Raw genomic sequence first — 12,651 nt, 5'->3', positions numbered from 1 at the left:
CTCCTCTGGAATAGGGGCACAAAACACGCACAGGGCGGTTTGCAGGACGGTTTGCATGAAAACATGCCATCCCTTTACACTTTGAGGACTAAAATAATTAATTACAAAGAAATCACAAATTTATTTTCCATAAGAAATTCCAAACACGCCCGAAGCGGAGGGTGTGAGAAGAGCGCGTTCACCGGGGGAGGAAATAGGACAAAACTTTCAATTTCCTTTGTCCTTACGGACGCGACCAGGGATCTGCTAGCGGCGGAGCCGAGCATTTGGGATACGGAAGCGCTGCGGGGCGAACGATCGCGGGGCCGGGGCGAACGAGCGGGGCCGGGGGAGCGATCTCGGCGCCGCGCTCGGGCCGGGCGCGGCCGCCCCGCTCTGTCCATGCCTCCCTGGCCGCGGCACGGCCGCTGCACATCGGATCCCGCCCCCGTCCCCGCGGGACGGCCCGGCCGCCTCACGGCGCTCCCTCCATCCCCGCCCGCCGGAACCCGCCCCCGCCGGCCGGGCGCGCCCCCGCGGCCCGCGCGCCCCCGCGGCGGGGCGGGGCGGGGCGGGCGCTGCGCCCTCCCCTCCCCTCCCCAAGGTGTTGTCGGCGGCGGGGACGCGCTCGCCGCTCGTGCCCGCGCCTCCCCCCCGCCCGCGCTCCCCTCGGCTGTGCCCGGCTCTCCCCGGCTGCGGCGGCTCGGCCATGGCGGAGCTGAGCGCCGAGCGGCTGCGGGCGCTGCCCGGCAGCTGGAGTTACGGGATCAGCCAGGGCGGCCGCGTCTTCTTCATCAAGTGAGCGCGGGGCCGGCCAGGAGGGGAGCGGGGCCGGGCCGGGAGGGGCGTGCGGGGAAGGGAAGGAGAGGGAATGGGAGGAGGGGGAGAGCAGGGGGCGGCGGGGCTGCGCCTGCCTGACTCGGTCCGTGTGTCCGTCCCCGCAGCGAAGAGGCGAAGAGCACGACCTGGCTGCACCCGCTCACCGGCGAGGCCGTGATCACCGGGCACCGCCGCAGCGCAGGTAGGACAGCCCGGAGCCCTGCCCGGAGCCCCGGCTCGGCCGCCCCTGCCCCGCCGGGCTCAGCCCCGCTCCCCGCAGCCCCCCGGGACGGGTCCCGGTCGCGCTTTGCCCGCACTTCGCGCAGTTGTTCCCCGCGGGCTGAGCAGCGCTGCGGTCGCCGTGCAGCCCTGCATGCCCAGCGTGCTGGCCAGCTTCTCCAGGCGCCTTCTCTCTCCCCCTGCCCCCGAGTTGTGCCTGTGTAATGTATCTGTCTCCGCTCTCCCTTCGTTGCCTTGTATCACCCCTGCGAGCCTGAGTAGTTACCATTAGAGACCGCCTCGTTCCTCTCGTGCTCCTCGCTGGCTACCCCGGTTATCCACCTGCACAGCATCCTTCCCCAGTTTAGCACGAAACCACTCATCGTATTTCTATTTCCAGCAGTGCCTAGATTTAACCACGATAGGTGTACTAGAAATGTAGGGGGCTGATTTCGCTAGTCACCTAGAAACCCTTTTTTCTCCCCGCGCTTGCATCCAGGCTGAGAGTCTGTGTGGTTTCCAAGTGACTGGGAGAGGTGGAATAGGTAGGAGGAAAAAGGGCTTGAAACATTAGAAATAACTTGGAAGGGAGGAGGGTGGAATCGAGTCTTTGCTTCTGCTGTTTGTTCCACTCTGGGGAAGTATCAGCAGGAGGTGCTGGAGGAGGAGGATTTACAGCAGACACTCCGGAGACCCGGAGCCAAACTCTTGGCTGCTGGAGCTGCACACAGGCTGCATATGCCGCTGGGAGGTGGTGGAGTGTAGTAATACGTGCAGTTGTTTTCATGTGTACAAGCACTTGGATAATCATGGGGAAATAATCTGCAAGTGAATTGGTCTGTATGAGATTATTTGCTTTTTATGTTTGGTTAATACTTATGCATTCAGGAATCAGAAATAGCCTTTTAGAACTAACTGCGGGCAGCCTTTTTTTTTTTTTTTTCGAGTTGGGAATAGTTTAAAAACCACAGGTTTCTGGCTATTAGAACCCTGCAGTTTGATTTGCAGCGAAGGTTCTGTTGTTTGTAAGAAGTCATTTAATGCTGGGAAATGGAACTACTGATTGCTATCAGGCTCCTCTTGCTCCTGCTCTCAGTGCTCAGATTGAGAAAGTGGCCTTCAAATACAGCAGCATGCATGGGGGCAGATGTGTGTGAAGTGCTTTTCTTGTTCAACACCGGCATTAGCTGAGTATTAATTCTTTTTTTAAGCTATTCCCACTGTCCCTGTTGACTGATGATGATTTCCCAGTAATTTTCCAAGTGTCTCATTTGTTTCTGCTGTTAAGTGCCTTCTAAAGGAAATGCAGTTTGCTTTTGGGTGTCTGGAGTTTTGTGTGTAACAGGGCAGAGTTATCATCAGATAAATTAAACTTGGCTGAGGCATGACCTTGGATACACTGACCACAGTTCATCAGTCAGATACCCAAGTGTTTAAAACCAAAATCTATTCCTGGAGTTTTCCTCATTCATGTGTATGTTAATGAACCTCTCCATACACAGATATAATCAAACAGTATTATTCTGGGGTTTATCTCTTCCTTTGTGCTGACCGTTGTTCTGGAACCTAGTCAAAATATGTTCAGAATACATCTCCTCTTAAGAAACAATTTTTGAGTGAATGGCACTTCTTTTGCAGATCTATATTATTGTAAAGCTCTCTGTTGAATAATTCTGTGAGACATGTTCTAGACGGTGAGGAAAGCTTTGTCCTCCATTATGGATGGAAGTGCTTTGTATTCTTTGAGCTATTCACCACTGGAAGGGTATTTTTTGCAAAGTTCTCGGAGCAGCCATAAATACTTCTGCTGGAGAGACTTCCTGTTTGCTGTACTTTGCCCCGTGCCGTTATCGAAAGACACCTTGATTTTTGTTCTGCAGAAAGATGGGAGTGAAGAAAAAAAGAAGCCAGAGCAAATAAGTATTGAGTAGGATAAAAACCACCACATAACCCAGCCTGATTTTTTTTTCTTTAGGAAATGCATTCTTGCTTTTATAATTCAATGGGAGAGCACTACGTATCAATCATTATTTTTATTGATGGGGGCAAACTTTTAAGGTGCCAAACATCTCCAGAGCTTCCATCACATCAGGAAAATGAAATTTTGACCATTAGTGTTATGGGGTTTTTTTATATCTGGACTCCTGACTCTTAAGAGTGGCAATGGAAAGGAAGAGATGCACCCACATCCTCCACTAGATTTACATGGAAAACGATTTTCATGTAAAATGCAACAGAGTTGTAAACACTGCAGGAGCACTTGTTAGTCACAACAGTGGTGGAATTATGCTAATACAATGCTAATGCTCTGTGGTGCAGTTGATATCGTGCCTCTTAAGGAGCTTGTGGCTTGCATGCAGCTCAGTTAGATGGGTTTTTGTTCAGATCTCTGCCTGCCAGGCGAGCTGGTGCTGCTGAGGTTCAAGGCAGGGAGATCTGGGGATGACCCTGAGTCCTGGGCAAAGGAAGGAGCATTAAACGAGGGCACGCTTAAACCGTCCTTGTTACTATTTGAGAACCAGAAACCCCAATCAGGTTTTCAGGTGTGTAGCTTCTCTTGGCTTACAGAATTCACACTTAGGCAGTCTGGTGAGTCAATTCTGAAATCCTTGTTTCTGGGACTGAAGGTTTCAACATGAGGAATCAGACACAGTGTTTTAACTACCTTGGTGTTAGGGAGTAGAGCAGGATGGCTAGCATCATTTCTCATTTCAAAAGGTAATTGGAATGTTTTGCTGCTTGTTTTCCAGACTTACCCACAGGTTGGGAGGAAGCCTATACTTTTGAAGGTGCAAGATATTATGTAAAGTAAGTTGAATGTTTGTCACAATACTATAATTTTCAATTCGTTTGTGTAAATGTTGCTGTAATTCTGAATGCTTTCCATACTGAAACCGTGCTATAAATCCAAAAGGAGCATTTAAATTTTCATAGGACATCTAGTCCTTTATTTACTGAATTCTGCACAGCTGAAACAATTTCTTGACTGTTTGTGCTAATTCAAGATGTTTGAGGATGCAGATTCAAGTGCAGTTTCTGCTGTGAATGTAACCATCTAGCAACAAATGTCCTTGCAAGCCAAGAAAACCTTGCATTTTTCTGTTTGCTTAACATTTGTGTGTGTACCCTCTTGTGCCATTAATGCTTTCACAAAGGCAAGATCTTACTTCATCACTGGGAGAAGAGTCTTGGTTTCAGCCCTGTTCTCTAATTGCATGGTTTAAAGCCACGCTGAAGGTTTAATTTGGCCATTTTCTTTGCAGACCTCCTGCTTCTGCTTCTAGCATTGATTTCCTCTTTTTTTTTTTTTTTTTTTTTGTTCTGGTTTTAGTATGTTTTGAGGAACACGTTCACTATGGTAGCCTTATTTTGTGTATTGTCTTTTTGAATGAGAGACATGAAAATCAAGCTCTTGTATAGAAGTCCAGAGGGTGTATTGGTTGGATCTGTACAAGATTCTTACAGGCTTTTCCTCTCCAGATAGGTAGACCATCCTCACCTGGAAAATTTTTAAGTGGCACCTATGTATATTTGGTTAATTTGCATCTTTTTCTTCTGTTTAACAATTCACAGGCTTTTCTCAGTTTATTCAGGAGTTTTTGCTCACTGCACTGTGTGTTTGGTTTGCTGTCTTTAAATTAAAAATGTCATTAGTGTGGTAACTTTTTGAGTGAAGGTTACAGATAGAGTTTATAGGATGCAGGTAGGTTTTCTGTGTTGCAGTGTTGAGCACAAGGTTGCTGCTCTGTGTCAGATGCTTTGCAGACAGTGTAAGGAGGATGTTATATGTGTGCTTCATGGTTTATTTTAATTGAGTGTGTTTGATTTGGTCCTAAACAAACTTTAAAAACATATATCGAAGCATAATGTTTTCAAAAAATCTGACCAGAATAGGTGCTGTGCTGTCTAGGAGGGCAGATTGTTTGTTGATAAGCAGCATGTTAGTTTTTCTCTTCCATTCTGCCTTCTTGCAATTGACATTGTGGGAGCACTGAGTAGGAATTGACAAGAAATCTACCAGACTGAGGACAGGGATCCATTGAGAATTTTACCTCTGGAGTCCTGTGCAGATTGTTAAATGAAGACAAGTGAGAATTAAAGAAAGCTGTGTTTGTGTGTGTATACAATGTGAAAAAAAATTCTTTTAGACTTTGAGATGGAACCTTTTCGTGTAGAATATGCTTATGAACAGTGTGTTGGCCAGCTGTAGTAACTGGAAAATAGGAACTTGAGTTCTCCTGGAATAAACAAGTGTGTGAACAGCTGTTGTAGAGCTCTTCTGGAGAGACTGACTGAGTGCTAGGTTGCTTGTGTACCCTTGTCCTTCCAAGATCTTGTGTTCAAGGTGTTACCATAACTGTGAGGATGCACATGGAGCTGATTGTTTTGCTGATAGCCAGCATCAAATAGCTCAGTTTGTGTTTGGAAGTTGAGCTGTCTTTGGAAACACGTTTCACAAACACTTCTGTGGGATTTGACAGATGTAGGAGGATAGCAGGGCTGGTGCTGTCAGGCCTGCTGAAAGGTTCACGTGGCCTGACCAGTTTGGCATCCTTAGTTAAATACTGGTTTGCTGTGTGGAGTCTCGGGCTGAATTTGAATTCCTGCCCAGTGATAGCTTCTCCTTTTAAAGCTGTCTCACATTCAGCCCTGCTGGTGCTAGAGAGGATGTGAGAGCTAACATAGACAACATTATAATCACTGTCTTCTAATCCTAGGCACTGCAACTCGGGGTGATGTGCTGATTACAATAATTCTGGTTGTCTGAATTTTAACTACTGTGGGGATTCTGTGTGAGGGGCAGACAGCACTGGCTGTTGTGACCTCCTGCCATGCAAACACCTCCATGTGTGGATTTTTAACCATAACCTGCTCATTTGGGTGTACTGATTTGCTGAATATTCGTGTTTGTTATGTCAATTGCAGTGTAATAAAACCATGGCAAAACTATAAATATTGAAAGCTTGCTTGTGGTTAGGTCGGAAAGAAACATATTGCTTTATGTTCCATATGAGTTAAGAGGAAATGAATGTTAATGTCATGCTCTTGGTGCTTCAGCCACTGGAACCTGTCTGTTGGATTCCTGTGTCCAGTCAGGGTTAGACAAGAAGGGCAGTCAAGTTTCCTGATCACATAAATAATTTGACCTAACTTCTGAGGCACAGCTTCAAATATGTGGGTTGAATAGAAATGTTTAACAACCTTCCTTTATGGTAAGATCTTATGCTAGACTGTGTTTGAAAATAAAAACCTTTTGAAAATTATTCTTCTGGTTCTTTAATAATAGGTCTTCAGTGTTCCAAGTGGGTGTGTTGCTGAATCTATTACTGTGCTTTTTTTTGGCTTTGATGTAGTAAACACTGTATAATCAAATTGGGATAATGTCGAGGAGATAATCGTCAGCTAAATCTTAACATTCCTTGCACTGGCATTTCAAACAAATGACTCAGTATACAGACTGCACTGAAATGTGATTCTTTTCAAAGGACACTGTATTTTTCTTGGGATGTGTGCACTCGGTTTCAGAATAAGTAAATACCAAACAGTGACTATTTTACACGTTTTTTTCTTCTCCCATGGCATTGAATTTGTTCTAGTTTTGAAGTGGAAAGATACACTTAAACAGGGACAGATAAGGAGTTGTTCCCATTGCATACTGTGGTTTTCTGCTGGTGTAGGGTTGTCATAGTAAGTTGATGCTAGCTAGGACTTTGACCTTTTTGGCATGTTATTTTTTCTGGGTTTTTGAGCAGTAGAATATTTGCTAATGACAGAATCATTTCCCCACATCCTCCTCACTCACCTCTGGTAAACTCGAATCACAAAAGGTGTCCATTGTTATTTGGAGTTAAAAAATGTGCAATGCTGGGATACCTTGTGTGCTCTCAGGAGAGTGGGTACATTGTTTGGGGGTTTTGTCTCTTTCAGGGTGAGAAATCGGGATTTGACTTTACATCAGACCTGTGCACTGACATACCTTCATGGGCACTTGTGGGGAGCTCTAGCGGTAAACTTTACTGAAATAACTAAACTTTTACCCAGAATATAGGGCCCTTGACTGTAGGACTGATAACATACAATTACAACATCAGTTAAGTATTGAATCTTCTGTATTATGAAACAAAACTCCCGAGGCTTGAAAATAGCAGCAAACTTGCTAATTTTCTTTTGTCCTGCTTAGGATCCTTCACTGGACTGGTTACTTGTGCTGAGTATATTGTGCACTCTGAAAAGTTAAGGGCTTTCTTCCCAAAACACATCTAAGCTGGATGGTAGTATGGGAAGTTTAAGCTATTTATGTTATTTATAAGTGCCTGAGGAAAAGGACCCCACAGGAAAATCCCATTATGATACTTCTCAGTAGAGAAGATACACCTGGTCATGGGGCTCAGACTCCTCGCCTGGTAAGAACATTGAGAATTTCCAACTTGATGTTTTTAGGACTTGGTGATGGCTTCATAATCTTTAGGCACCAAAGCACTGGGTTTGAGGACCATAAAATGACATAAATATGTGTGTGCATTTATGCATGTGTTTGAGAACCCTTATAATTTGTGAAAATGACCTAGTGATCTAAAGTCAGGCATTTATTTAACTTGTCTTGCATTTTTGGGGCTCATTGCAGTAGTTCTAAATATATGTTCAATTTTGAAAATATTTTTTATCTTTTCAAACAAGGATTGTATTATTTAAATTACTAATTTATGAAATAAGGTTGTTTTAAAAATCAATCCAAAGATGATACTTGTGGAATTTTGCATCACTTTGCCAAGGTTGGTTTCTACAGAAGTACTTTTAGGTAAGCTGTTTGCATGTTAAAATTTGATTTTTCTTAACTTTGCTATAGGACTGACACTTTTTGGGCGGTACAAAAGCTGACTGCAAAAGTGCTTAAAAGCTCAAAGAATCAAGAGGGTTGAAGTTTAATTTTTGGGGGTTTCTCTTGAAGTTTACTTTTTTCTGTGTTTATCAGATTAGTTTTTGCCTGTTGCTGGCTGAATTGAGGCATTGGCAAAGCCTGGCCAAAGCCAAGGTGAATTCACTGTTGCATCAAATAGAGGTTTTGTGTGTTTCTATAGAGACTTTTTTCTCAGGTCAGGTTTGTTTATTGTAGACATGTAGTTTGAAAATTGGGAAGGCAAGAAAAATTTATTAAGTGATTAAAAGGGATAAGATCTCATTCCGCCCCGAGTTTCTATTGTTTACTAAAATAAACCTGTGCTCATTGAGAATTCAGCTTTCGTTTGAACCTTTGTCTTTTATGTGCATTCTAAAGATCCCTTCCCATTCAGCTGAGACTTTCTCCAGAAAAATCAAACAGCCAGTGGTGTTTGCAGAAAAGCCCTTTCTTGAAAAGAAAAAATGCAATTTGAGAAAAATACGAACAGATCAAACTGTTTTTCTCCAAGAATAAGAATTGCAGTATCGCTCCCAGAAGTTCAGTTCTTTTCCTTTTACCTCTAACCTTTATTTTACTAAAATGAAGAATAAACTTAATTCTTTTTCTCATATGGTGAGACCTGTAGGTCAAATAATGGTGTATGTGAGAACTGGGACTTTGCTCACTACAAAAGGCACAAGGTAGCTTGTTGCTAAGCTGTTCAGATGAGGAGAACTTTTTCTGGGGAATGCCTGCACATTTATTATCTGTTTGAACATTTGCTTCTTTCTTCCACTGAAATATTCCAAGAACTAAAAATACCACGGAGCTGGAGCTGGGTGTGGAGGTGGAAGGATTCTAGGCACAGGAAAAGAAATGGGTGTGGGTCAGAGAAGAGGTGGGACTGCATCCAAAAAGCAGCTTCTGATGGCTTGGATGGGGAAGGACAGGGCTGTAGGTAGTGCTGGGCTGCAGGAGAAGGCTGAAAGGGTGGGCAGAATTGCAGGAGGAAAGGAGAGACAACCAGGCAGAGGGGAGCAGTCAGGAAAAGGAGTTGGGAGCCGATTTCCTAGGAGCAAACTTAATGGGATTTCTCCCAGAGGGAAGGGTGGCAAAAGTTCACCCTGAACAAACAAGTTGTCTGACTCGTGTGCAGGTCTGGGAGGGCCCATTATCCCTGGCTTGGGAGTCTGTTTCAAAGTTAGGCTGGGAGGTGGAATATCAAATGTGAGTGTTAGGAATTGCTCTGCTTCTAAAGGCTCTTTTTGCCTGTGACGTCTGTGGTTGATATTTTGAGCTGTCTCTTTCCTGAAGTGTGTTTCTAAATTGGGCAATACCTTAAATCTTCAGTTTCACTGACAAAGACTTGAAAGCATGAAGGAGCTTACTGATTTTTTTTTAATCATTACCAAGTTTTTCAACACTTGTAAGAATTAATGAATAATTATTTAAAACCACAAAAATACCTATACATAAGTAGTTGCATGAAATACTGAAGTCCATGAGAAAGATGTTGAAGGCACTCAAACTTTTTTGATATTTGTGACCAAATTAGTAAATTGGCCTCCAGCTTTAGTACCTTATTTTTGAAGTGGAAGGATCTTTTCCTTAGCTTTGGGCTCTTTTGGTGATTAGGTACTAATAGCAGATCAAGTCGATATGCTCTACATTTACTACAGTGAAGTGAATCCTTACATGGTCTTTCATTTTTGGTATTCACCATGTGTGAAGGATGTCAAAAAGCAAAGGAAATGCTATCAATCAAAACTTACATGTAGGTGGTTGCTGCAGTGTTTAATAAATGCAGTGGTACATTTTTTTCCCCAAATCCTCCCCTCTTTGCAAAAAAAAAAAATTCATGTGCCTTCTTAAAAATGGTTTTGGGGCTGTTTCACCTTCCTGTTGTGTCTGGGTGCTGCACAGGTTCTTTTTCTTCTCCCCATCTTGGTACCCATATCCTGCAGCACCTGGAGCTGAGGGACACTTCCAAAAACACCTCACTTCCATTGTTATACATTACACCTCTATTTGTTAGAACTTTCACAGGTCCAGATTCCACCTGGTGCCTTTTATGTTCTGATTTTGCTTTAAAGGAGTTGCACCCACTTTTTTTTTTTTTTTTTTTTAATCCCTGTGGTCTGACAGTTTTGGTGTGCTGATCAGACCTGATGTCTGTTGTGGTGTTGCACCAAGCCTGTTTTTCCTGCACATGTTTATGTTACCCCAGCTCCTATTCTAATGAATTACACTTGCATTAAAGCTGAGATACACTGGGCTGGCAGTGCAGAGCACTCCTGAGTTCTCTCCTGTGAGAGGGAGAGAAGGCTCCTGTGGAGCTCCAGGCAAAGAAATCCTTGCTGGAAGCAAAGCTCCACAGCCCTGACTGCTGGGATTTCTGCCAGCAGTGGTGCCTGCATGTGTGTTCTTTTCTGGGTTTCAGTAAGTAAATAACTAAATTTAAACTCTTTCCCTTCCCTCTCTCTCCCTCCTCCCTTGCCTTCTTGCTTTGGGATGTGTGAGATAACCATGCCTTGCAGTTCTCTTGCATTTGGTTGAGAGGAATGGGGGAATGGGTTCTCTGGCAGTGATGTTGAAGGGGGGAGAAGCTGCATGAGGAGCCACCATCAAAAGCAGAAATTTGGGGATGGGAACTTGGAAGTAGAGGCACTGCAGTGAAACTCTGCTTCCCAGTGCAGAGCATACAACCAGGAAGGTCTGGTTGTATGGTTGGTTGTGAAGTTGCATCTTTCTGCTCCAGATCTATGAAACTTGAATTGAATGCTTGTTTGAAATTGTGGGTAGGGGAAAAAAGGCTTTTAAGACAGTATTTTGAATGCCTGTGTGGCCTGTGACTGTGTTGAAGCTTTATATAAACAATGAAAAAGACTTCTCCATATTCAGGAGGCTCCACAAACTTAGTTCTTCATGGCTTTCTCCACTGTGATGTAGTAAGAACAATTATTTTTAAGGAAAGGTATATTGCCAAGCAACCTAACCTTTAAAATTGGCTCCCTGCTTCTTCTTCTTCCAGAATCTATTAGAAATCATGTTTAATAGAAACAAGTGCTTTAAAAACAAATTTTGTGCTTTATTAACTGGAAATGTTTCAGCGTGTCAGACCAGGCAAGAGAGGTCCTAGTTAAAAGAGGTGTTTGAAAAAAAAAATGCCTGATGAAAGTTCCAATTTCAAATGCCGTCTTTCCATTCCAGTATTTCCTGGAAGCTTTTATCATGTTTACTACTCACTGAATAAGCAGGATACTGTAATTGCACAAATCCTGCAAAAACACAGCTTTGGATTTATTTCTGAGCTGTATTACTAGCAAAATTCTGTCATTCTGGATTTTTTGTTTTATTCCTTATTTTTTATTAAATCCTGCAGATTATGCAGCTGCTGACCAATGCCTGTAACATTTATCATTTCTGAGAATCTATTTTTGAGATGAGTAAAAACACGTGATGTATAATCTTTAAATTTTTTCAATGAACTTGGCTTATAAAAAGGACAGAAATCTGTCTTTGAAATAAAATTTTGTGAGCAACAAGAATAAACACATGGTGCTCTGAAATGCTTATGGTGAAGAAGAAAACCTTTTAATCTGATTTACTTGAGTGCCTAAAAGGGGAACTTGGTTTCCTCATGGCTAAGACTGTGGGGGGAGAGTTTTGGTGTGGATTTTAGATTATGTTCACACCGTTTCGTAGGGTTACTTTTGTATTTTTTGATGAACAAGGAAAATCCTCTAGATGAATATAAAACTCTGTGATTGAAATCTTTTGGAAGGTTTGATGCAAAGGCTGAAAAAGAAATTTGCAAACAAAAATGCATGTTTGAGCAATCAATGTCGTAAGAGCAAGTGTTCATTTTAATGATGAATTTTAATCAGAAGAATGATGCAAGCTAAACCTCATTAGATACTCATATCATCTGTTCTGATCTGAAATCTCTCTTGTGGTACAAACTCAGATCTTCTCTGCTTGATGTGCCTATCAGTTGCTTACCTGGTCTGAAACATTGAAATGTTTTCAGTTGTTAAAGCACACAAATGTTAACGTCTTTTTTGTCCTACAATGCATGGCCAGCAGGAGCAGGGAGGTCGTTCTGTCCGTGTCTCTGGTGAGGGCACACCTGAGTGCTGTGTCCAGCTCTGGCCCCTCAGGTTGGGAAGGACATTGGGACACTCAGATGCTTCCAGAGGGGACAACGAGGCTGGAGAGGGGCTGGGAGCACAAACCCTGTGGGGAGCCCCTGAGGGAGCTGGGGGTGCTCAGCCTGGAGAAAAGGAGACTCAGGGGTGACCTTATTATATGGCTTACCCCTTTCAACTCCTGGAATGTGCCTGTGCTCAGCTGGGGCTGGGCTCTGTCTGCAGCAGCACTGACGCAACCAGAGCACACAGCCTCGAGCTGCACCAAGGGAAATACAGGTTGAAAATTAGGAAAAACTTTTTTTACAGAAAGAGTGATAAAGTTCTGGAATGTTCTGCCCAGGGAGGTGCTGGAGTCCCCATTCCTGGGTGTGTTTAACAAAGCCTGGATGTGGCACTGGGTGCCAGGGTTTAGTTGAGGTGTTGGGGCTGGGTTGGACTCAATGATCGTGAAGGTCTCTTCCAACCTGGTCTTTCTGTGAATTTCTATGAATTTCTTGTGAACTGGAAGAGTTTGGGAGCCTGAATATTTACACTCAGCAATGGGAGTCTTGGGCTGTGTGTTTGGAGTTTGTGGTCTGTTAAAAGCCCTGGGTTGGGGTTTCT

The 12,651-nt window shown here is 43.7% G+C and overlaps 1 protein-coding gene across 7 annotated transcripts in view; it reads left to right on the top strand.

Moving 5' to 3' along the window:
* Positions 1 to 637: 637 nt before the first annotated feature.
* PLEKHA5 (pleckstrin homology domain containing A5) overlaps positions 638 to 12,651 on the top strand; it is a 156,726-nt gene continuing 144,712 nt past the window's right edge. For all 7 annotated transcript variants that reach the window (XR_009274805.1, XM_058806053.1, XM_058806052.1 and 4 more), the window contains exons 1-3: positions 638 to 777; positions 924 to 1,000; positions 3,768 to 3,825. Coding sequence is in view for 6 of the 7 variants with exons in the window: in XM_058806053.1 (XP_058662036.1) it covers positions 689 to 777; positions 924 to 1,000; positions 3,768 to 3,825 (224 nt within the window). In the remaining variant the exon portion in view is untranslated. The remainder of the gene's footprint in view (positions 778 to 923; positions 1,001 to 3,767; positions 3,826 to 12,651) is intronic.

This window comes from Ammospiza caudacuta, chromosome 5 (assembly GCF_027887145.1).
Source record: "Ammospiza caudacuta isolate bAmmCau1 chromosome 5, bAmmCau1.pri, whole genome shotgun sequence".
Taxonomy (NCBI): Eukaryota; Metazoa; Chordata; class Aves; order Passeriformes; family Passerellidae; genus Ammospiza; species Ammospiza caudacuta.
The sequence above is the reverse complement of the archived record's forward strand: the minus strand, read 5'-3'. Positions and strand labels throughout refer to the sequence as shown.